Source organism: Perna viridis, chromosome 1 (assembly GCF_037379345.1).
Source record: "Perna viridis isolate PV_CMFRI_1.1 ecotype Kerala chromosome 1, ASM3737934v1, whole genome shotgun sequence".
In the NCBI taxonomy this organism is placed as follows: domain Eukaryota; kingdom Metazoa; phylum Mollusca; class Bivalvia; order Mytilida; family Mytilidae; genus Perna; species Perna viridis.
This window is the reverse complement of record NC_142445.1, coordinates 39,699,552-39,723,998: the sequence shown is the minus strand read 5'-3', so window position 1 is coordinate 39,723,998 and position 24,447 is coordinate 39,699,552. Positions and strand designations below refer to the sequence as shown.

Sequence of the window (24,447 nt, the reverse complement as noted above, 5' to 3'; positions counted from 1 at the left end):
AGTCAAAATTTTAGTTCATTATCAGTACTATAGAATTTTTTGGGGTTCAACCAATTAAGAAAGATTTTAAAGTCTGTGGAACATCTTGTGTTTTAATATTTTTTGTTTTATATCCTTTCCAAATGTAAGTGTACTCAAAACTACAAGTCAAATACATATATGTGGCTTCACTGTTGTCCAGATACTTGTATTTTCAAATTTCAGGCTAGGAAAAAAATGACAGACTTACCCAAACATTTAGAGGGATTAATGGGAGAGGCTAACATGAAGTTTGCTAAAGGTGAACATGATGAAGCCATTTCTATGTGCTCAGAAATTATTAGGACAGGTAGGTTTTGATGAATCTCTCATTTCAAACCTTAGATAAGCACAAAAGTTATATAAACCAATCATTATTAGAATTTTCTTTATAGTAGTGTATAAGCATAGTAAATATTTAAATTTTTGGGTTCAAATACAAAAATACCATTCATATTAGATTGCAAATTTTGATATGCTCTATTCGTTTTGAGAAGTAACCTTTCATCAGCTGCATATATTGCCAAATGTAAGTCAAGTTTGCTCAAGTCTTTTTGAAATACATGTTTGATTATACCAATATGATTAATTTAACTGTATATTATAAACACTTTTTTACCACCTCCTTACATTCTTTTTTATACTCTCACTTTACAGGAGGTACACGTATAAAGGATCATGGTGTCTGTCTGTCTGTTTGTGCATCCATGACTATTTTGTTATAGTACTGTTGCAGCCACTGAATATTTTGACAGAAGCTTTATTGTATTGTTATGTAATAGGTTTCCCATATTGTGACTTAAGGAGGTAGACCTAGGGTAAGGGATGTAACTCATGAAGTCAGTGATATGTTTGTATTACATTCAATTTCACTAAAGTCTTTCAAGCTTTCATTTGAAACGGAATGAAATCAGACCAAGTTACTTTGATGTGTACATGAGATTGATGTAAAATGCTGAATGCAAATGTTCCAATGATTTGTATGAGTTGTGTCCCTTACCCTAGGTCTACCTCCTTAAGCATCATCAATTTCCTCTATGATGATTTCGTTTGTATTTTAACAATAATGTTACTGGAATTGGGAGCAAGGGGTATCCTTCAGTAAGCTTTACTCATACTTTTTCTAGTTCCTATTTATTTTTAGCTCCCAAAGCACTGCAACCATTCCAGACACTTGGTATGATTTATGAAGAATTAGGTGATGAAGATAAGGCTATGCAGGTTTGTTGATTTCACTTACAGCAGATACCATAATGATGTTCAGTAGAAAAAATGCAAGATTTGTTGTTCAAGACAGAAATCATCACAAGTATCCCAGTGAACTAATGATTCTGGGAGTGTTTTTTGTCAGGACCTTAAAAACTGGTGTTGTTTTATCCTTGACATCATAGTCAGTATGAAGAGGCTTGCATTAATCTGCATTTACAATTTTATGAAAGTATCAGTCATGAAAGAACAATCAACTAAAATGCAAAGATGTTGAAATCATTGATTACCATGTGTGTTAAACTACACTGTTGAAATAGTCAGGATTAGGACTCTTATGTTTGAAGTATTTTAGGTCGAGTTGTGCCAAAGATTTTGAAATTGGAAAGGCTGCTGTTGCATGCAGTCTTGTATAGAAAAAGTAATGACTTAATTGAGCCAGACATGTAAATGAGTTGGGTGACAAGAAGTCTACTGTTTGTACCATTAGTTGTAACCTATAGAATTTTACTTTGAGAATGTAAATATGTACAAAGAGTAATCAAGGGAACCAAGATTCTAGTGGAAATCAAAGGAATGTAATTCAGAGACAAAGACCAGACATGGAAAACAGACTAACACAACAAAAAACATAAAGAAACTAAAACAACATGTACAAAGCAACAAAAAGCCAATGAGCAACTCGGACTCCACTAAAAACTGGGAGCATGTACCAGGTGTACAGGTAGGGTAAGTGTCCTCTGCTTTTCTAGAAACACCCACTGAGTTGCTCATAAAAAGTCAAGTACGGGGTAGACATAAGAGGAAAGGAAAACTATTACACATTGAACAAATCAGTTTTAATGGTGCATAGAGTTACACCTGTAGAATTTTACTTGGAGAGTGTAAATGAGTACAAAGTTACATTATCTGAATTAAATCCTTTTTAATTTATCAAACTAAATTTAAGTTGAATGTTTGACATGTCATATAATATTGTTTTACAGTAGAGTTCTTTGTTGCCATATATAGTTACGGTACCACACATATTTTGGTTGTGTTCTATTTTAGTTCAATTTGATAGCTGCCTATTTGAAGCCCACTGATGCTGATGCCTGGATACGACTGGCAGAAATGTCTCTTGATAAAAACGATGTAAATCAGACTATCAAATGTTACTCTAATGGTGAGATTTTATCATTATGTTGAAGTCAATTAACTGTGAGTAAAAAGGGTATTTCTTAAAAAAAAATGGATGGGTGCATTTAAAAATCTGGGGTAAAAAAGATATCTAAAATTCTAACAAGTGAAGAGACTTGATGCAGAAACAACACATCATATGTCAGTTCGATGTATCAAGTATTTTATTGATTGGCCCATGTGGGCAGGAACGCACAGTATTTATGATTCAATACATAGACATACAATATGACTTGTTGTACAATCATAGACAATTGTATCAGTATATCAATTGATCATATAACTAACATGCTGAATAAATGGTTCATTTGTGTATTAGCCTACACTGTCAGACCACGAGACCATGAAATTATATGACTTCTAATAGAGAAATATGTCTAGAGCAGAGAAAAAAATCTTGTACATGACAGTCTAAGGAATAATATTTTTATAAATGAGCTGTTGGGTCTGTTAATAAAAGTTATATAATAGTATCACTTCATTAGTTTTTTTCATCTAGATTCTACAAGAATTTGGTAGTCAAGATTTACAGCGAAGAAGGCCACACATGAGAACCGTGTGGTTTGCTACATATGATAATTGTATGAAACAAGCATGATATGATGATCATTTGTTTCAGTTTACATATGATTATTGCATGGTTAACATATGTTTTTTTTTTTACAAACACATGATAATCATATGTTTTCAAGCGAAAATTAACATATATGAATCATATGATAATCATATGATTACCATATGTGGCACATTTGTTTGTGTATTTTATATGGTTGTCGTTGTTCAAGTACCCATATTCAATTTTTTGTTATCATTTAAAACTATTTAAGCCATTAAAGCTGACCCAAATAACACCAACACAATGTATGAACGTTGTCGACTGTATGAAGAGATTGGAGATTACAAAAGAGCTTTAGCAGGGTACATTGTCATACTGAAGAATCTGCCTGAAGATGAGGCTGAAAAATATCTTCAACTGGCTAGATCTGTAACCAAGGTACAATTATAGGACATGGTTAAAAAAAAAAAAAATAAAAAAACGGAAGAAGTACTTTAGTGAGGTTTTATATAAACAATTTTTTTTTTTTAATAATTTTTTGCTGAAATGCCTTCAATCAGTAGGCTTGTAGATATTAGTTTGTATGAAAGAGCCAAATAAAAAAGTATTTGTTAACTTTTTTAGTGATAGTTAATATATTTAATGGAGCTTATTATATGCCAGTCTTTTTGATGGACTTGCTATGATATATGATAACCTGTCTATCTATGTTTATCTGTAGATTCTTATTCAAATCAAAACCCTTGGAGGAATTCTTTTACTTGTAACTATTTGTAGCAGTGTCATCTTTGAAGGAAATTTCTTCACATATTTCATTGCTTTCTGATATTCATTTCAGAGTATAGGAATTCAAATATTAAAAAAGAGGGGTATATAATGTGATATTGTCAAGCTATTTGTTTGGAGTAAAATATGTTCCACATTTATTTTAAACACATTTTTAGTCTTACTATGAGATGGGAGATAAGGAGTTAGCCCTCAGTACAATGAAGAATGCCTTTGAATCTCACCCAGAATATGTTACTTCTGAAGGTGAGTTAATGAAGCTTAACTAAATATTAATTATAAAGCCATCTGCAAAGTGACTAAGATGTTCCTCTTTCTATTTTTTTTCCTTTTATTTTGTTAATCTGTTCTTCAATTCCTATTTCTCATCTGCGACTTCTCTGAATCTGCTGAATAGAATTGAAGTAACTTTCACAGTTTTCATCCCATGATGCCATTATGCGCCTCTTTTTTTTCCATCTGAAAGACTTTTGGGGTTTTCTAATATGGTTTCTAGGAAAGGGAGCAGGGGGTATCACCTAGTTTGATGTTTGTCATAAATAACACTTTTTTTTATCATAAATAAGTATAAAAGTTAGTTAAAATCATACATCATATAATGAATCATCTTGTAACAGTAAAAATTAGTACCAAAAATCCTCTTTAGAAAAAATTAGTAGCTGACTAAATTCTGTTTTAAGTCCATTATCAATTAAATAATAATTAAAAAATAATTCTATAATCTGTTTTCTATAGATGTAAACCTGTATATTGAACTCTTGCTGACAGAGAGACAGTTTATTCAAACTATACAGGTAAGGCAGTCTATATAAACATGCATGTGTAACTGATATGGGAAAAAGTTTTGTTAAGTTCTGATATTGATTTGAATATTTATTGTTTGTATTAGTACAGTGAAACCTGTCTAAACCAAACTCTGGATAATCTGAAAACCTGTCTTAAGCAGACATTTTTTTAGAAATCTTTGTAAACCATACAACTGTCTAAATCAAACCATTTTTACAGTCCAAAAGGAGTTCAGTTTGGGCAGGGTTCACTATATAAAATGACAAATTTTTGTGACTTGAAAGTTACAGAACCATAGTTTATGACCTGTCACTCAGTTAATCAAACTATAAAGTACAGTGAAATGGGTCTTAACCCAATGCTGAATAACTTAGAAACCTGTTTTAACCAAACTGGTATGACAGTTCTTTGTTTGGACTACATGTATTTATACAGCTTAAACCTGTGTAAACTGAACATCTGTCTGAAGGAAATGAATTCATCAGTCCCTGATGGGTTCCATGTAGACAGGTTTCTCTATACTTTTCATTTGGATGAAATATGTTATATCAAGGCACTTGTGTCAAGGCATGTATGTGATGTCAAGGTGTGAAGGTGATATCAAGTCACTTATGTCAAGCCCTGTAGGTGATGTCAGGGCACATGTGTCAAGGCATTTAGGTGATGTCAGGGCACGTGTCCAGGCATGCAGGTGACTGAGGCATGTAGGTGATGGCAAGGCTCACATATTGGCACATGTGTAAAGGCATGTACATGACTTCATGGCACATGTGTTAAGGTCTGTAGGTGATGTCAAGGCATGTGTCAAGGCTTGTGGGTGATGTCAAGACATATGTGTCAAGGGTTTCTTTGAAGTATGATTGTTGTAAGTTACCCTGCAGATCATTTATTTACATATATTATACTTCATGTTTAATTCTAGAATTTTGATTGGATAAAAGGATAAGTGGTACTCCAGTATACCACCCGCTCTGACCAGAAATATATCTTGTCCTTACTGTTGCACAGTCCGGTATTACTGTACATTTTCTAATTTCTGCCCAAAACAAAACACCAGACGACAGTTACAATGGCTTTTGCCGAGGTTAATGAAGATGCAATTAATGAACTTACGGCAAACAATGATGCTAAAGAAGTGTTGATTTGCTTTTTATCAACCAACTCATTAGAAACCCTACCTACTGAAAGCATTTTTTCTCTCGTTCATTTCCAGGTAAAATTTTACTTATTTTAATCCTTTGAAAATGTGGGCACTTTTGACATTTTCATGAAAATTCACTTGCTCACCATACTACCAGAATGAATAGGAGACCAACATTTTTTAAGAATGGTTTTGCAGAGGAAAACAAAACATGTCACAATGAGAAATATTAAGTCAATGGATCTTTTATTTGTTTATCAATAGAAGGGTGGTATAATGGTTAAAAAGTTATTCAGTATAATATAACACATACTGCCTGCACTTTAGGGTGGTATACTGGATCACCACACTCAGGAAAGAATATCGCCCTGGATTACCTCTCGGTCGATATTCTTCCTTCATGTGGTAATCCAGTATACCACCCTCAATTGCAGGCAGTTTGTGTATAGTACTAGTACATTATATTTTTCAAGCCTCACTCATTAACTCAATAAGGGAACTGGAGGCATACAAAATTACAATCTTCACATTATACCCCCCACTCAATGAGTTGATGGTATATTGAAATCACCTTGTCCGTCCTTTATATTATCCCTCCCTCATTCCATCCTTCTGCCTATCTGAATTTTCTCACAATTATGTCAGCTCCTAATGGATGGATTGGTTTCAAATTTGATGTGTGGCTTTGTGTAGATTGGACATAAGTTGTAAGCTAAATAGATGCTATCAGATATCAACTTCTTGTTTCATTGGACCTTGTCTTTTTTTTTGCCATATGAAATGATAGAGAAATTTTTTGTAACAAACATCTTGGCTCCAAGTGGATGGATTATTCTCAAATGTAGTGTATTCCTTTATATAGATGAGGTATACATTGTAAGTGATTTTAGGTGCTGTCCAATATCAATTTCCTGTACGAGTGGGGGTATTTCTAATGCAACAATGCATGCAATTTCATGCTTATCCTCACATTCATCCATTCATCGTCTTTCAACACATTCATGATGGGTTTATATTGAAAGAATTTTCTTTAAAATGGGGCTCACGTCACAGTGAAACTTGGTACACAAGTGACATGATATCAAACTTGAAAACTGTATGGCTGTTAACGGCTCATACCAATGAGTGCTATGTAGGTAAAAAATATTATGTAGGTACCTTTTCTGGGTTAATTATCTTTAAAATCTCCTGGAAAATTCTAGGTAATAGTCAAAAACTGTGGAGTAACTTTTACAACAAGCACTGGTGAAGAGTGGTCATCTTTTAACTCTATAGATGTGAAGAAGATACTGTCAGGAGATATACAACTTACTGGGTAAATAAATCTAGTAATTAGATACATTTGTGGAGATATTTCTGTGTAGTGGAGAATTTTCACAAGGTTCTGATTAAATATATGTCAGCAGAGTCAACTTTACAATTAAAAAAAGCAGACCTAGTTTTAGTCTGAATTTCTACAGAGTAGCTCTCCATCTTTGAATCTCAGAAACAAATAAAAAAAAAAGTTAGTTGAATATATTAATTATGGCAATAGTAAAGAATGGTAGTACCTGTAGATATACATGTAGTATTGTCATTTGATGAAAAGATCTATATCTTACCCATTACAGGGGAACTGTTTCTACACTAAATTTCTTATGAATGAAAAAAGAACTACAATAAAAATGTTTATTTTGTAAATTGAAGTCTGGGAATGTACAGACTTGTGAACAATAATTTTTATTTTGGTATTCCAGCATGGTAATATCATGATTTTGTTTCAGTTGTAAATGTCCAGAGATGATTCCAATTGATCTCTGTACCAAGTTATCTGTGTCAATGATAAACTTGAAACTTACAGAATTAGTCAAGGTAGTATATGTAATTCTATTAGTTATTTCTTTTAGTAACGGTAATAACACAGAGCTATTTCAGAAAAAAATGTCGCTTTGGGGCAGGAAGCAGTTGGTTTATTAATGTGTTGGTGAGGGTTATTTTGAATTTTTCTCATAAGACAAATGTATTGCATCTTAATTTCAATGTGTTTGTGGCATCCCTTTATATCGTGGGTGTTCTGCCCACAGGACACATCTTTTAATGGAAAAGCCCTTACTGAACTGACATACTCTAGGTAATAGTCAAAAGGAATATTTAAAACGGCAAATCCATACACTTTGAAAGTACTTTTTTTAGTGCAAATCAATATTAGAGAAAATTATACAATTTTTCTTTAAGAAAAAAGATATGAATGGTACAAAATTACCGTTACTTGCTCCAGGTTTATCCAGAACAAGCTCTTACGTATATTTAATACAAACATATTGATAGTGAAAAGAAACTGTTTTAATTGGAAAAAAAAAATACTACTCTAAACTCCTGTTAAAGTTTATTTTATTTACGTTTAAGGATGTTGTGCAACCAGTTTTCCACGTAGACATTGAAGAAAATGGGGACCTGTTTTTAGATGTTGCTGAAGCATACATGGACATTAGATGTAATGAAGAGGCGAAAACAATCCTGGAACAACTTGTCAAGTCTGAGGCATACTCACTAGTAAGTGAAGAATAGAACAGTGATGTGGAATATTATGAAGAGGCTTTTTTTTTTAAAAAAATACATTGAAGTGTTTCATTTACATTTGTTGATATTTTATTGTCTTTAGCTGTAATCAATAGAGGGACATGATAATGGTAGCTGTAGCTGTTTGCCCATTTACAACTGCTTAAAATGCCTTAATTCTGGGTTTTGATATGGTATTTATCCACATTATGGCTCTGAATGGGCATTAATAGTCACTGGTTAGCTGACTTTGGAACATTTCATTTTGATAAGTCACAGCAGACTTCTATGTTCTGCCAAAATGAATACCTGGAAATTTGTAAGTCTTTCTTCAATGAAGTGCTTCAATATAATTGCATAGTCAACTTAAAATGGTTCGAACTTTTTCCAAAATATTCATTTTTGGTTCACAAAAAATTCAAAAGAGTTTTATTGGTCATCACTCTGAGTATGGAAAAGCACTTATGAACTTTTATGTCAACTTTAATACTTCTAAAACAGATATTAAGTGTCAGTCTCTGTAAGAATCACACAGTGGATGAAAAATGGTTTTGATAGTTTAATTTGACTATTTGCACCATCAGAATCAAGGAAAACAAACAAGATTTTCCATATCATGTTGGCCCATTGAGTTACAATTTTATTGAAATGCACTGAAAATGAACATGTTATGGTCAGATAACTCTGTCAAAAATCCCATTTTTCTAAGATTCTATTGAAAAAAATTCTGCACTAAGCCAGTGATGCAGAGATCAAATAATGGTCTTTTCAAATAGAGAAAAGAACCATGAGTGATATTACATAGTCAGATTGGTGGGGTTTTGACATGCATGTTTCTGATTTTTCCCATTTTGCCTGATTCTTACAAACACTTACAGTTAAGAAAGAATCCTGAACATATAAAAGAGTAATCAAGGGAACCAAGGAAAGAACGATTGCAACAAAGTTTGTATTTGTGGGGAATTTTTTTTATAAAAAATTGTTTATAAAATATAGAATTTTAGTGTTAAACACTGCCATTAAGTGTGAGAAACGGAATTCTCAGACACTTTCAGATATAACTCTAATTTCCCCCCAACATGTTATTTTATGGGTCGTTAGGAATCTTACCCTTGGATTTTTATTGTCTTTTTTCAGCCTGCTGTATGGCTTAAGTATGCTGAGTGTCTGGAGAACTTGAGGGAGATTGAAGCAGCTGTGACAGCTTTTACCCATGTAGTTGATATGGCTCCTTCACATGTAGGAGCTAGAATGTCTCTGGCCAAGTTACATCAGCAGTTAGGAAAACATGATGATGCTTTAAAAGCTCTGTCACAAGGTAGTTTAAGTACCAATTCATATAAATTTGGACACTGCCAGTGGTTGAGATGATATTTTCTTACTTACTTTGGTCTTTTACCCCTCCTGGAGCGTAGGCTACCAACAAGTGGCCTCTATGCAACTCTGTCCTGTGCTGTTCTTTCATACTCATTCCAGCTCTTTCCCATTTTTCCATGTGGAGCAAGGTTTACCTCTTCCTTTTTTTTCTTGGGGTTTCTGCATTGTTGGTGGTTTTCTTAAAGTGTGGCTTACCCACCTACATCATCTTTGCAAAAGTTCTTTATCTTCAGCTATTTGTTTTATAATTACCCATAGTTCCTTGTTGCTGATGGTATTTGACCAATTGATCTGTAGGATACATCTGAAACAAGAGTTTACGAAAGTCTTTACTCTTTTCACAGTTGCCACATTGTCCTATCATAGTATCCTGTAGAGGTGATACTAAGTGCAACACTAACGCAGAACAAACTATGCTTTTTCAATGAACACATTTGAAAGTAACTGTAGTCCTTTTTACATGTATATAGATATTTATTATAGAGAACACTATACACTCATCACCCTTTAAAATCAACCAAATCAAGAACAATAACTCTTGCAAAATACCAATTTCATATGCTTGTGTGCAATCTACATTTTACATTGTTTTTTGTCTTGCATATGTAACAACTGGATGTAAAACTATGATCAAATTTGTGGTCTGTAACTTTTTGTTAGCTAGAAATAAAAGTTAATTTAATGAAACGCATGAACAGCATCAAGACTGGTAAAATTGTTTGAACTTAACTTATGCAAATTTACTGAATGCTTGTCTTTTATCAATTGAATGTATTTTAAACATTCAAAATTTCCAAAATTCCTGCAAATCACATCACTGCACAGGAATTTCTGAAGTAGAATGTAATCAAATGAAATGTCTGAGGGACTTACAGATTTGAACCTTAAATTAAACTTCTTTTGGTCATAAACATTTTTCTGTTAATTTTCAATACCTATGATTTTGCAATAATAAGTAAAACTTAAGGATACACAGTGTACATTAGCTACAATTTAATTATGTTGAAAAAGACAAGACAAGTAAAAGCTTTCCCAAAAAGTAAAATTTACATCTTTACATGCCTTAGCCAAATGCTCTAAGTTATATTAATCTATCATATATCTGTTTTTAAACCTCCTTAGGAATAGCTGTATTATCTAGTTCAACCTTCTAAAAACGTTTTGATCGTATCATTTATCAATATTTTTTTTATATGCAAAACTTGTTTTTTGAGGCAGTATGTCAGATGTTCTTGAAACACTTTGTCCTTAGGAAAGTGTACAAACCTCTAGTTTGCCAATGTCAAAGGTCAGGGTCTCAATTTACTTTTATGTTTTTGCCCTGGTAAAATTTTAACAATGAGAATGAAAAGTTTTGTTTTGCTCCTATAGTGTATGACCTTTCACCCTTATTCATGTCCATTGCATTGATATTTAATTGTAATTAAATTAATAATGTTTTGAATATTTGTTTAAATATCTTGTTTATTTCAGAAAACCCACATCATCACTTGTTGTCAAAGCAGGTAAAATTTTGTTTATTGAACATTGATTTTGTTTGCATAAAAAGTAATAATCGAGAAAACTGTTACAATGAATCCTGTACTAACAAAACAATTTATGACAATGGATAATTTCATCAGTTGCTGATGTAATTACATTGGGCCATTCAAAGTTAATTTCTTGATTTTCACACCAGTTTCAATCATAAGTGTTGCCTGGATATAGCTGAAATATTGCTGCTTGGGCATTAAACCCTAACAATCAATCAGTCAGTCATAATTAATATGAGAGTGAGAAATTTATTCCAAATTTGGAGTAATGGTGCTTTTTATATTGTTCATAGCTTAGCCAGAATAAAAATTAAGGTAGTGCTTTTGTATTTTATTTATTGATATGGTAGTTAACATGGGTAATAAGACACCCTAAAGGTAGATAAGTAAAGGCTTGAGAACCCAAAAAAATTACTTTTAGTAGGCCTTAGGATGGATATACAATGTATGAAAAAATCACTTGAGAAAAAAGGGTGGTACTGTATATTTCCTGTTTATCTTTGTTGTCACACACTGTTTAGACAATACTTTCATTTAATCATGTTTGTTTAAAGCACTGTAAACATATTCATTTTTGCTGTGGACAGTAAAAGTGCAAAAAAACACTAGCTGAATTGATTTCTTACACTTTATATTGCTAATTTTCTTTAGAAACCACGAAAACTGATACTTTCTAAATTATTCACATAAATAACCCACAAAAATTAGCAGCTGGTAAAATTCATACCTTCACATTATTCAGTTTGCCTTCCGTTTGATTAAAAATATACCAATACTTCAATGTACTTTCTTTTTATAGGAGCAGACCTTGCTTCTTCACAAATGTCATCTCCTATTATCCCAGAATAAATATGATGAGCTGGTCCAAGCTTGTAAACTTCTCATGTGCCACATGTTCAAAGATTTGACGACACCTTCATTTTTAAGAGGTTTGTTTTTGTTATTAAATTCTTCAGGTTACAGGTTGAACCACGGAATATCTTGTTATTATATCCCTTACAAAACATTTTGAGGGCATATAGGTATCAATGTGTCTGTCTGTCCATTTTTCTTATAAGCACCTCTTAAATCTATCAAAGGTTTTGATGAAATTTTATAGGAAGGTTGGGCATCATATGTAAATATTTTTCAAGAAATACAGTTATTGTCAGAGGACTCCAAGAGAGATAATCCAACTTAAAGGTTTTTTTACATGCAAAACTTAACTCCATTTCAAGTGGAAGAAATTGTTTTTTGAGTGTTCTCACAGTTTTGTTAGATTTCATTGTTTATATTTTTCTGGAGAATGATTCCTAAAAAAGCAAGTTTTTTTTTCCAATTGAACATGATGAAAAAGCAATTACAGTATATATTTATTTGAAACTTAAGTGTATCTCTCACTGAATGGCATCTGGTCATAGAAGATCTCACAGCACCTTATTGGAGGTTACTTTATAGTTCTAAATGAAAAGATTCTCTAGGATTTTTTCCCAAAATATATTGAGGAATAAATCCATGAAAATTGTATATACATGCACCAGTGATAATGATCTCATACAAAATTTTTTATACCAGTTACAATGATCTCATATTGATCTTTAATGAAATGTTGTTATACCACAAGCAGATAAGGTAAATTTAATTGAAATTAAGTAATGTATAAAAAATCTGTACATTTTAAGATTTTCTTTCTCCCAATTTTTCTGATTTTATGCTAATGATTTTTCTTTTTCAGTTGCATTTAGTTTCAAGACGAAGAAGCACAAGCTGGATTATCTGTCAGAACACCTTATACAGGGCAGAAGTAAGTTATTTTGTTTTATGTGAGATTTATGAAGGTACTATAAAGGTACAAGATTGTTATATATTTTTCATGTTTTGTCAAAATGTTTTTAGTTTTGGAACTGCTACTGTGGTCACCGGGTAGCATGCTTGCCTCAAGGGCAGAAGGTTGTAGGTGGGATCCCCAGTCGAATTACACTAAAAACTACTAAATTGGTAATCACTGTTTCTTCACCAATCCTGTAGTATTTAAGGGGATAGAGTGTAACTGGTCAGCTCAGAATCAGAATAATGTGTCTGAGGGGGGTGACATTCCTACCTGCTGGTATTTGCTTCAATGAGCTAGCACAAGAAAGACCAGCCTCAATGTGTTGGTCTATTATGATGCAGGATCTTTTCCATTGGCTAATTATTCTTGTTCTAAATACATGAAATATCTGCCATAGGATGTTAAACAATAATCAATCAATCAATCCAGTTTTAGGATTTTTGTCTCATGATTCTAATAAAGCATATTTGTTTGTGATGAGAATTTTACATTGAGCATCTTAGTTAGCGATGAAAATTTTACATCTATTAAACCATGGATATGATAACCTTTTGAGTAAAAATTCTTCTGAAGTAAGAAGGAATGATTATGTTGGTTTGTTTATATGTCCTGTAACTGCAACCTTTCCTTAAACTCTTGGTGGGTTTCAGTGAAACTTTCCACAAAGGCATAAGTTTATGATACAAGGTAGTTGATGTTACAATGGGTTCTGAGTGATTTTAATGGCTTACTTGGTAGAAATCAACCTTACATCATTCTTATATGTCCTACTTTAATATCACAGAACACTTGTGTGATCTTTTGGAAACTGTCTTTGGAGTTTGTATAGTGTCAATTATGATAATCTTGTCATAAGTCACGGGGTAATTGACAGCTATTCAAACTAGAAAGACAATGTTAAAAATATAGCACAGGTGTTCAATGGTAATTAAGCAGGACACACTGGTATAATGTAGGGTAGATATCTACCTAGAGAGTTAATCAAATTACAGTTTCTTTCCTTTATTTATATATTACAAAATATAAGCCCTTTAGAATCCTATTTTAAGGAACTCTAAGGTATAAGAATCAAATCCATTGTTAAAAAGTTTATTTTTTAATTGATTTACATGTATATCATTTTCATTAAAGGTGCATTGAAGACAGAATTATCTGTAGACGATATTTGGGATGTCTTTGTAAGGGTGAGTATTTATTTAATTTCTCAAGATTTACGGTGGAGGTTGCTCACCTTATCAAATTATGATGTGACCTGAATCAATGGTCTAATGAGTTTACTGCTATTCCTTAGTGTCCATTGTTTGTAAACTATACATTATGATCAACGTATTGAAATCCAATAGATTTTATATTTTTCTTTCAAACATGGCAAACAGGATGTATGGATGCCCCTTTATAAATGATTGACTTTTAGTTCCACTTGATGAAGGAAGAGGCATAATAAGCTTCAGGGCCCTGTTTCATAAAAAGAATCTCAAGTTGAGATCTTCTTCAAATATCCAATTTCAAGCAATCTGATTGGTTGAAATCTCAGTTGAGGAAATATTTGAGGAAATCCACAATTTGAGATTTTCATGAAACCCAAGCCTGATTGACCAAGGTTCAGATTGTCTGAAAGAACACAGTATTGTTGACATTAAAGACCTGTACAAATAATCTGCTGTTATGTTGACTTCTGAGGTAACTACAGCTTGTAAATGATCTTATACAAAACATATTATTGCTGATATCTCTAGTGATATTTGTAAATATGTTTTGCAGAAATGTTTTATATTAGCCCCAACATGTATATATAAAACTTCTTATTTCACTTCTGTTGAAGTAAGTAAGATGGCACCAGAGTCATTTTTAGCTTCTGGTTGGACTAGCTTCAAAGTGAACTCCTCTGAAACTGCGTGTTGACAAAATGAGGTCTAGATAGAATCAACTTTTGATGCCCCAAATGGCTTCTTTGGTCACTTAAAGTTTTCATTTAAACCTGTAAAAAAACATTTAGTTGAAATCTGATTCAATTTGAGTTTTCTGTTGTTATCTTACATTCTGTTAAAAGATGCATGCTCCAAGGAGCCTTTAGTCTGAAAGTCTTGCGAAATTCTCCAAAAATACAATTAACCCCTGATAATTGTAAAATGTTGTATTTTCTTTGCCCTTATTGTTTTGAACAAGAGGTTTTATGAGATTGTTCAGTATTTAAAGTGGTTACACTTAGAATGATTACTTGAAACTAGCTTCATGATTATGTCTCTCTCAACTGTGTTGGGACATATTGTTTTTGCCTTGTCTGCCTGTCTGTCTGTCTTTCTGTCACACAACTGCTAGTACAACTCCTCTGAAACTACTGTATCAAATTTCATGAAACTTTGTAGGAAGTTAGGACCTACAATGATATGTAGTTGTGCATATCATCATGCTTACACACTACATATTTGTTGATAGTCAGGCACAGTTTAAGTTATGATAAAAAACACCAATATTCCTTTTCAACAACCAGTTAGCATTGTGAAGTAAAGTTTTGCCTCTTTTGTTTTGCTATCTTTAAGACTGGAGCAACCAATGCAGAAAGATCCAGACTTTGTCCAGGCTAGTGAGGCTATTCTTTGTATTCCAATACTATGTACATCATAAACTGTCAATAATTGGCCAGTTTTGTTTAAGATGTGTAAGAGATCTGATCCAATGTCTGCTATTATAACATTGTCACTTGAAGTTGATGTGAGACTTACTGGCTTGAAATTTCCTAGTGAATATCTAGTATAAATATCTGTAACTCCCCTTTCAGCATGGAGGATCACAACTTTGCCTGTGTTGAAATCAGACTTCTCTGAATAGTCTGCCACAAAAATGGTGCCATCACTTGTAGTTGTGATGCTCCTTGGGTAGGCAAACAATGGGCGATAGGATTGGTCAAGTTCATACTTGCGTTCATGTTTTCCATTTTTGTCTATTACAAATAAGGCAGCTTGGTCATTATTCACTAATCCTCCAATTAGGACTTTCCCAAGTTTGCTCTCATGAATTGATATTGTTTTAAATGGTGGTATTTTATACACTGTGTTAAATTTGACATTGTTTACCTTTTTTTGAAGCCTTGTTTCACCTTTTGATAGAAGAAGTCCATTTGGTGTCATAAACATTCCATACACTGGTCCTTTAATGTTATCCATCAAGTTTAGATTGTTTCCGTCAATTTTAACCTGTTGCACAACTTTGTTATCTCCTGTATTGCACCCTATCCATAAGGTGTCATCAGAACAGGGACATATACCATCAACTGCTTTTAGCTCAGTGTTGATTTCATTTAAGATCTTAATACAAATGTTAAAATCAGGTTTCTTCAAAAGTTCACCTACTATTGATGTAGGTACTTCATTAGGCACAAAGTGTGGTACTGAAATGGCTAAAGGAGTGATAGCTGGTATTGAATTTGTCTGTTTTGCTAATCTAGAAGTTTCTTTGAAAAAATTTGCTCCGTCTCTTGTTTTGGTAAGTTCTTCAATTAACTGTAAATTCTCACCTATTTGATGCTTAGCAGATTCTAGAGAACTTAGATCATTAGTAAGCTTTTGTATAACATCCTTCCAGAGGAGATCTAATTCTCCAGTTAGATGTCTTGTCTGCTTGTCTATTGCTTCTTTCAAATAGATTCCATGCTTCATTATCTTTTCCCTTTCATGATTAAGTTTCTCTTCTTGTGCATTCTTGCTCTGATTCAATTTACTGATTTCATCATCTATACTCCTCACTGTTTCTCCAGTATTAAAACTTTTATTTTGAAGAAAATTCAACTTAATATCATACCCATCTTTGATTTTAATGAGGTCATGCTTTTGATGGTTAGTTGATACACATGTAGGACACACAAGCTGGTCACATGATCTGCAGTATAAGCAAACAGTTTCAGAATGGGCCTCACAAAATAAATTTGAAAAATCCATTTCTTCTTCATGGCTTCCAATTTCAGAAATGTTGACAATTCTGTGTTGACTTGCATTCTTAAACTTAATGTGAATCTTTTGTGTGCAGTTTTCACACATGAAAAGTTTGCAATCCAAACATTTATGCTTGATTGTTACACTAGTTTCACATAGTTCACAATTCATGGGACTTTGAGCTTTTCCTATAGGCCTTGGAGTAGCCATTTTGTTTGAAACATGACTTAATTGTTGACCTTCCTGGTAACCAGTTGATATTTTTAAAATTTCAAGTGCCATTTCAAAAGGTTTTTTTTTTTAATCCACTTATGATTATAACAAGTATTATTTATGAAAATTGACTAAATACGTCAATCAATTTACACCATCATTGATCAATTGAATTTAAATGCAAGATATAAATAGGAATCACTGAAATACATAGACGCTTTTTATTTTTTTAATTCAATTTGAAATAAGCCTTATTTCAAATTGAATTAAAAAAAAAAAAGTGTTTAAAAGGTGTTTTTTTTTTAAAGTTAAATATTTCTTTTTTATTCTTATAAAAATTGGACTATTCTAAAAATTATCCTGTTGAGAGAACTTTTTCTTTTTAAAGAGACTTATATAAAAAGTACTGGGTACTATCTTTTATCCTGTAGATGCATGGTGTCCATACTCATATTTATGATATCCCCATCATCCCTGTCTGTCTGTCTGTTCACGTGCTTTGTAAGCACAAATCTTTCTAGAACACGAAATGGATTTTGATGAAATTTTATAAAATGTCAGGCATCTTAGATATACTTGAAGAAAGATAATTTTTGACTGATGCCTACAAAGGGATCGATTCTAATTTGATTGACTTGTAGAACCTCCAAAGCTCAATGGATTTTGAAGAATTTTTATAGGAAAGTTGGATATCACATGTAGATATACATGAATGAAGATATCATCACTACATGATAGAAGAGATAAATTTTTATGGTTTTTTGGTGGTATACTGATGTTCATACTGCTGCCTTTATTAATGTAGATGATATACTGTTCTTTCCCTATTCATCTAGTCATCTGTACATTCTAAGTTGTACAATACCTGAACAAATGGTGTAGGGATTTTTATAGTTTTATGTAAGAAGGTTGGTCATGAAAACTCCCTTGTATTTTAAATTGTTTTTGACACTTTGTTTCAGAGTTACGGGACTTAAACTACAAAAAAGAGAATAGGTAGGCATGTCATATGTTTGTAAACACCTGTTATTTATATTTGTTTGAAAGTCTACTGACTTTTCATGATTTTCTTGTTTGTTGAAAGTTCACTATAGTTTTTTATAACAGGTGTATGAGAGCCTACATGAGCTGAAAAGATATGATGATCTCTTAGAATTAGCAGTATTTTCTATGAATTGTCCCTACATTCTGGATGATGTAAGAAAGTCAAAAGTAAGTATATTGTAAAACCACAGAAAATAAACAAAAATGTATGTTTGACAAGTAGATTTCAATTTTTTTTAAAAATACCCCTACTCATCAAGTTAGTGGTAAATTGGAGTCATTTTGTCCGTCCATCATTTTGTCTGAAATCCAATGCAATTATCTCAGCTTCCAATGGATGGATTGGTTTCATATTTGATGTACTAGTCTTTTTATAGATGGCTAATACATTGTAGGCAATTTTTGTTGCTGTCCCACATCAACTTTCTGTATCGTGGTAGTTTCACTACATGAAATGCTAGAGAAAATTCTTGGCTCCTAATGGATGGAGAAGTTCATAATTTAGTATTTTGCTGTAAATACATGGGGCCCATGTTGTTAGCAGTTTTGGTTACTTCTAATATTGATGTTTCTTTTAGAATGTGGACTTCATAAAAGTCAAATTGCCTTCTAATTGATAGCTTTCTTTTTAATATTCAAACAGTCATGTACTTGTAATGGTTTTGTTTCATATTTTATTTGTACTTTGTAGCAAGCAGAATTTATGTGTTTTCTGGCCTGTTTACTGACAAAGAATGGAAAGTTTGCTTTCAGTTTTATAAGAGATCTCTGCTACAAGGTAGGAAGTTTTTACGATTTGATATAAATGCCGTAAATGTACTAATGTTAATGGTTGCTAATTGCCAGGTATCAATTTTCACTGTTTCAAATAATGATAAGTGTTATATAGTATTAAAAATCTGTCCACTTCAAAAATATAGAAAATAAATATATCGCATGAATTGATACATTTACGGTACTTACAGTGATTACTACATAGCCTCAATTGTAAGAAAATACTGTGAAACCTCTGTTATTCAAACCAAATTTAGAATTAATTTTTTTTGAGGTTTAGACATGTGTTCAGTTAACCAAGGTTGAATACAGTAAAGTTTATTGTAAAGATAATGTAAAAGTGTCTGTTTTAGACAGGTTTTCATTTAACTCAGGGTTCAGGTTAGACAGGTTTCACTGTATAGAATGACATTAGTTTTGACTTTTGTCAGTGGATCCCATTATTATGTCGCAACAGTTCTGATTTAATACTAGAATTGTCTTTCTTATAACATCTGGCGATATTAATGGTGATTGTAATGCTCATGACATTACTGTCTACTTCAAAACTTACAGGATTCTGTTTATCAACCCAGGCTTTTTCATATTAAGTATTACAAAAATGAAAAATTTATGAACACAGTAAAATGTTGTGAAATCACAGTCAGAATGATATAATACCATTATTTTCACTAATTTGTTGATAGATGTGACTTCAAAAAAAAAAAAAGAACAGAATTATAACCCCCAAAAATTGATAGCTATTCCTCCATATTTCAGAGTTTTTTGTTCTAGAATAATTTAAATTAAATATGCTGAAATAAAATCACCCATTTTTTTGTAACAAAATGACATAACTGGTGATAAAAAAATATGGTATGCTAAAATATTTTTGATCAATCATAGTAATGCAAACTAACAGTTAAGGAGGTAGACTAGGGTAAGGGACACAACTCTTACAAATCACAATGTAACATTTTCATTTACCGTTTTACATCAATCTGATGTAAGCATCAAAGTAACTTGGACTGATTTCATTCTGTTTCAAAGGAAATCTTGAAAGGCTTTGGTTAAATTAAAAATGATACAAACATATCACTGATTTCCAGGGGTATGTTCCTTATCCTAGGTCTACCTCCGTAAGCTATGTTAAATATTCTAGCTTTATAATAACTATGGGAGATAACTTCTGTCACATGACAAGTTTTATTTATTTCAGGATCCAGATAACAACCAAGTATGGAACCTTTTGAACCAGTGCCTGTTGATAAGTACAGAGAGTAGACACAATAAATTCTCCCTCAGATATCTGATACAGGTTGGTTATTGTCAGATCTAAATATATATGGTAGGGTTCAAATATTTATAGAGTTTGTTCTCTTTCAGACGGTGTATACAGAATAATGGTAACTTTTGATTTTGGCATTTTTATTAATTTTAAAGTACCTTTATTTTTGGAACTACTTTTGTTGCACAAAAATAATAGCATGTGACATCATTTTCATTGAAAACTCGAAAGAAGATGACCAAGATACTTCAAAATCATTCTCAGTGCTGAATGGATATTTTCAAATATCTTGTCATGTATGAGAGATAGAGAAATATCTGTCAACAAGATCAGAGGGAAAAAGTACAAATTACCAATAGAACTACATGACTAAGCAATAGTTAGAGTATAGTAAGTGAAATTTTAATGGCTAAGAAGGGGCAGAATGACTGCAGCAAACGTGCCCTGTCTTTACCATAAAAATTTCACTTAATATACTCTAACTAGATTAGAATGTAACCGTATTTTTAATTGGCCAGCATTTGGAAGGCCAATTGTGTCATCATAACTTCACAACATGAACGTTAAGTGCCCGTAATGGCTATGAATTTTGATCTTGGAGACGACCTACTGAATGATTTAAATGAAAGAAAATGTTATGGTGTCACAGTTGCTGGACATCCCAATGCAACAATTCGCTGTAGAAGAAGTTAAACAACAATGGCTTGTGAAAGGCCAGAAAAAAGATGGATTTTGAAATATGATGAAGTTCTGATCATTTTTGTTGTTTTATAGACTGAAATCGGTCTGAAAATACGGTTTGTATTATAAATTTCTTTTCATCATTAAACTTTGTATACAAACATAGGTTTGAAAACAAGAGATGTATGAAAGTGAAATATCATGTACAATATGACACTGAAAGAGATAGAAGATTTGTTGACATCAAAACTCAAATTTTTATATAATCTTTCTATTTAAACTTTTATTGCTGTATGTGGTACTAGATAATATAGAATAAAATGTATGACATTTTTATCTTATTTTCAGAATCCTGATCACATTCCAATAGCCTTATTGAATGGTCACAATGCATCTATATCTGGAACATACATGTATGCCCTTGGTAAGATTCTCGATTTAAATATAGATTTCGGCACAATGCATTCAGATGGTAAAATTAAGATTTTCTACTTACAAGCTTTAGCTTAATTTTACCCTCGAGGGTTGAGAAATAATTATGTTAAGTATAGGCTTATGGAGAATCAGTTTCCTCCCTGAAATCTGTAGAAAACTCAGAAAATGTAAAATGACAGGAAAACACTTACAGAAATTTAATCACAGCCTGAAGTTAAAAAGTTATGTGCATTTTTAATCACTGGCTTAGAATGGGAGGAATCTAATTACAATAGCAATAAAAACTACTCATAATCATTGAAGATTGAAATATGATCAGTCTATCCATTTCTAAACCTTTTCAATCTTGATATTTCACACTGCATGAGTAAAGTATGACTTGGTAGGCTAGTTAATAGACATGATAGTGCTCGGTAATTTTTAGTGGAACCCATCTAAACCTTATCCTCAGTACAGAAAACGTGTGCATCCTGAACTTAAAGTAATCTGTACACCGATTGGAAAACTTGGGTAAATTTTACTAAAGTCATTAGAGTAAAATTGATTGTGAATAATGATGTCACAAGAGAAAGTGGCATTGGACATCATAACTTGCGATCAATTTTGCACTTTTCTTTAGACTTTTTGTGAAAAACTTCCTGGTGTCTTTTCCGAACCATGAATAAACTCTCCATATTATTAGTAATTCTTATGTTACAGTTTAAATGAGCAACTTCTATTTTTTGCTGGCTGCAAATAAGACAAAAAATGTGTCTTAATCATTATTTTTGCACACCTAATGTCGTGTAGTTAAGACTGCAGAGGACTCTAATTCTCACTTGTTTTTTTTTTTAATCAAGGAGAATACGTAGCAGTTCTTAGAGCTTGGCCAGATAATCCTCTGATTAGCTTATGTATTGGGATCACATTCATTCACCTTGCTGGTCAGAAGTTTTCTGCCAAGAAGCATTTCCTTCTTACCCAGGTAAGTTAATATAGTTTAACAATGGTTTAGGCTATTTAAAGGAATTTCTTGGTTTACAGATCCTTTCTTTTCCCTCTTAGGTTGTCCCATTGCCCATTTTTCAGGTCCATTCTTCAAAATCAAAACAAATTAAGGAGCATCTGTTTTTTTCTTGCTATGAAGACATAAAAAGTGCCATTCATCATTTTTAATAGAAGCAATACAAAAGTTCAAAAAATATATAGCTTTACCTAAATGATTTAAGAAATAGCATGAGAACCAAAGAGTTTTCTTTGAATGGCCTAAATAAATTTTATCAAATTTTTGTATGTATTGTCATAATTTTGCTTCCTTTGCTTTGATTGATAGCTTCTTTCATTGCTATGTTTGTATTTAAACCAAAGATTTACAGGGATTGCTGGCTTTTAGTGATTCTTGGAAAGAACAGTGGAATCAGCATCTACTTAAGTAGAATTAGACTGGAGGTGATTCGTGTCTTTCAAAAAACCCAACATGTTCACTTTAGTTTAATTTTCTACTTCAGAAACTGTTACAGACCACTTAACCAGTCTTAATTTGTAATTCGGTTGTTGCACTTTTGAGATAAAAAAAATATATAGATTGTGTATGAAATTAGCTCATATCAATAGTTACTGTTCTTAATTTGGTTTGATTTGGTTGATTTTAGTGGGATATGAATGTAAGGTTTTCTCAAAAGTACAGATCTGAAGACAGAAAAGTCTGTTGTAATATGAAAATATAGCATATGCATAATGGTTTTGCATTATTGCTCTGTTGGATTTTCTATACCATAAATCACCTCTACCATAGGCAGTGTCTGAATTTTATATGGACTGGTACTTAAAATAGCGAGATAAGGTTTAAATTTCTTATGATGAATCTGGTAATCTCCTAGGCAAATCTAATGATTTCTGTATGATTTACTTTGTGTAAATCAATAGATTAATATAAACTTGCAGGGTCCTAAGTTGTTTTTTAAGAATGGATAGTCCTTGATTTTTCAAAGTTTCAAATCATTGGTCAACTTCAGGGGGAAAATGTCCTCAGTGAAGCTTATATGAAGGAAATGTACATACTTAAATGAAAATTCAAAGGTCCTAAGTCAAAATTTGAGGATCTCGAACATTGGACAACCACTAATTTCCTGCTATACTGTATGTGAAAAATTTGTTTAATATATAAAAAATATTTGAACATCTGCACAAGAAAGGGTTGTAGTTAAAACTTTGGATAAAAAAGTACAACCATGTGCAATTATATAAATAATGTTTAGTAAATCAAGAAACAAAAATGGAGTTGTTTCCCTTTCCATATACTCTTGAAAAATCTCGGTATAAACAAAACTATTGGTTTATGTGGTAGTTGTAGCTTTATAGGGCTTCTAGTACTGTTTATGAAATTTAATTACCTTTTGGGAAAAAAAACACACACACACACACACACACAACCATTGAATAATTTACTTGGAATAAAGAAAAAGGAAAATTCTGAAAAAAAATTATTATGAAAGGTAGACATTTATATGATATACTGTGAAAGTACTATTGTCCGTGGGGTACCAATTTTCATGGTTTTCCTGGGTGAGCCAGACCACGAAATTCGGTTCCCAACGAAAAGCAGATTCCCATTGATGTGTGTACCGAAAAACTCAAAACAATGAATTCAAGAATCCATGAACTTGTGTACTTTCCCTAAACCATGAAAATTGTAACCACCAATTAAAGTACTTTCACAGTACACATGTTTAGCTAGCCAGAACAATACATATGATAATTCTCTGATTTGATCTTTTATACAATATCTTGCAATATTGGTAACCTCTGACATCCTAGGTTTCAGCAATATCACTTTATGATATTTGACTGCTTTGAATTAAGCTTTTCATCTGACTTCTCTTTTAAAACTGCGTTCAAATGATAGCAAACTTTTCTTTGAGTACTTCCTCTATGAATCAGCATTTTAATTGCATTGGCAAATGAAATTCATGTGAATTTCAGTTGTCAGTACATTAAAAATGCTGCTTTATATGAAGTCTACTTTTGTACAATTGTAATATTAATTTTCCTAGCTAAGAACTTAAGATTGTAGGCAGTGTGCACCTTCTTTGAAATTTGTGAATGTTCAGTTAATTTTTTCAATATCAAACTTAAATAATAAAAAAAAGGAAATGAAAGCATGTCCAGTAAGAAGAAATTCATACTCAAATGATAC

At 32.2% G+C, this 24,447-nt stretch overlaps 2 protein-coding genes across 3 annotated transcripts in view; one reads left to right on the top strand and one right to left on the bottom strand.

Annotated features, from left to right (window-relative positions):
- LOC148628717 (general transcription factor 3C polypeptide 3-like) overlaps positions 1-24,447 on the top strand; it is a 70,262-nt gene that overhangs the window by 5,206 nt on the left and 40,609 nt on the right. For both annotated transcript variants that reach the window (XM_088593061.1, XM_088593070.1), the window contains exons 5-23: positions 205-328; positions 1,163-1,239; positions 2,275-2,389; positions 3,231-3,397; positions 3,904-3,991; positions 4,481-4,539; positions 6,875-6,987; positions 7,436-7,523; positions 8,058-8,204; positions 9,348-9,528; positions 11,061-11,092; positions 11,919-12,048; positions 12,834-12,902; positions 14,061-14,113; positions 18,179-18,283; positions 18,807-18,893; positions 20,088-20,186; positions 21,186-21,261; positions 22,112-22,236. In XM_088593061.1, the coding sequence (XP_088449187.1) occupies positions 205-328; positions 1,163-1,239; positions 2,275-2,389; positions 3,231-3,397; positions 3,904-3,991; positions 4,481-4,539; positions 6,875-6,987; positions 7,436-7,523; positions 8,058-8,204; positions 9,348-9,528; positions 11,061-11,092; positions 11,919-12,048; positions 12,834-12,902; positions 14,061-14,113; positions 18,179-18,283; positions 18,807-18,893; positions 20,088-20,186; positions 21,186-21,261; positions 22,112-22,236 (1,935 nt within the window). The remainder of the gene's footprint in view (positions 1-204; positions 329-1,162; positions 1,240-2,274; positions 2,390-3,230; positions 3,398-3,903; positions 3,992-4,480; positions 4,540-6,874; positions 6,988-7,435; positions 7,524-8,057; positions 8,205-9,347; positions 9,529-11,060; positions 11,093-11,918; positions 12,049-12,833; positions 12,903-14,060; positions 14,114-18,178; positions 18,284-18,806; positions 18,894-20,087; positions 20,187-21,185; positions 21,262-22,111; positions 22,237-24,447) is intronic.
- On the bottom strand, positions 15,301-17,199 carry LOC148628718 (tripartite motif-containing protein 29-like). The gene has a single exon (XM_088593083.1). The coding sequence runs from the start codon at positions 17,138-17,140 to the stop codon at positions 15,410-15,412; it is 1,731 nt and encodes a 576-aa protein (XP_088449209.1). The 5' UTR covers positions 17,141-17,199; the 3' UTR covers positions 15,301-15,409.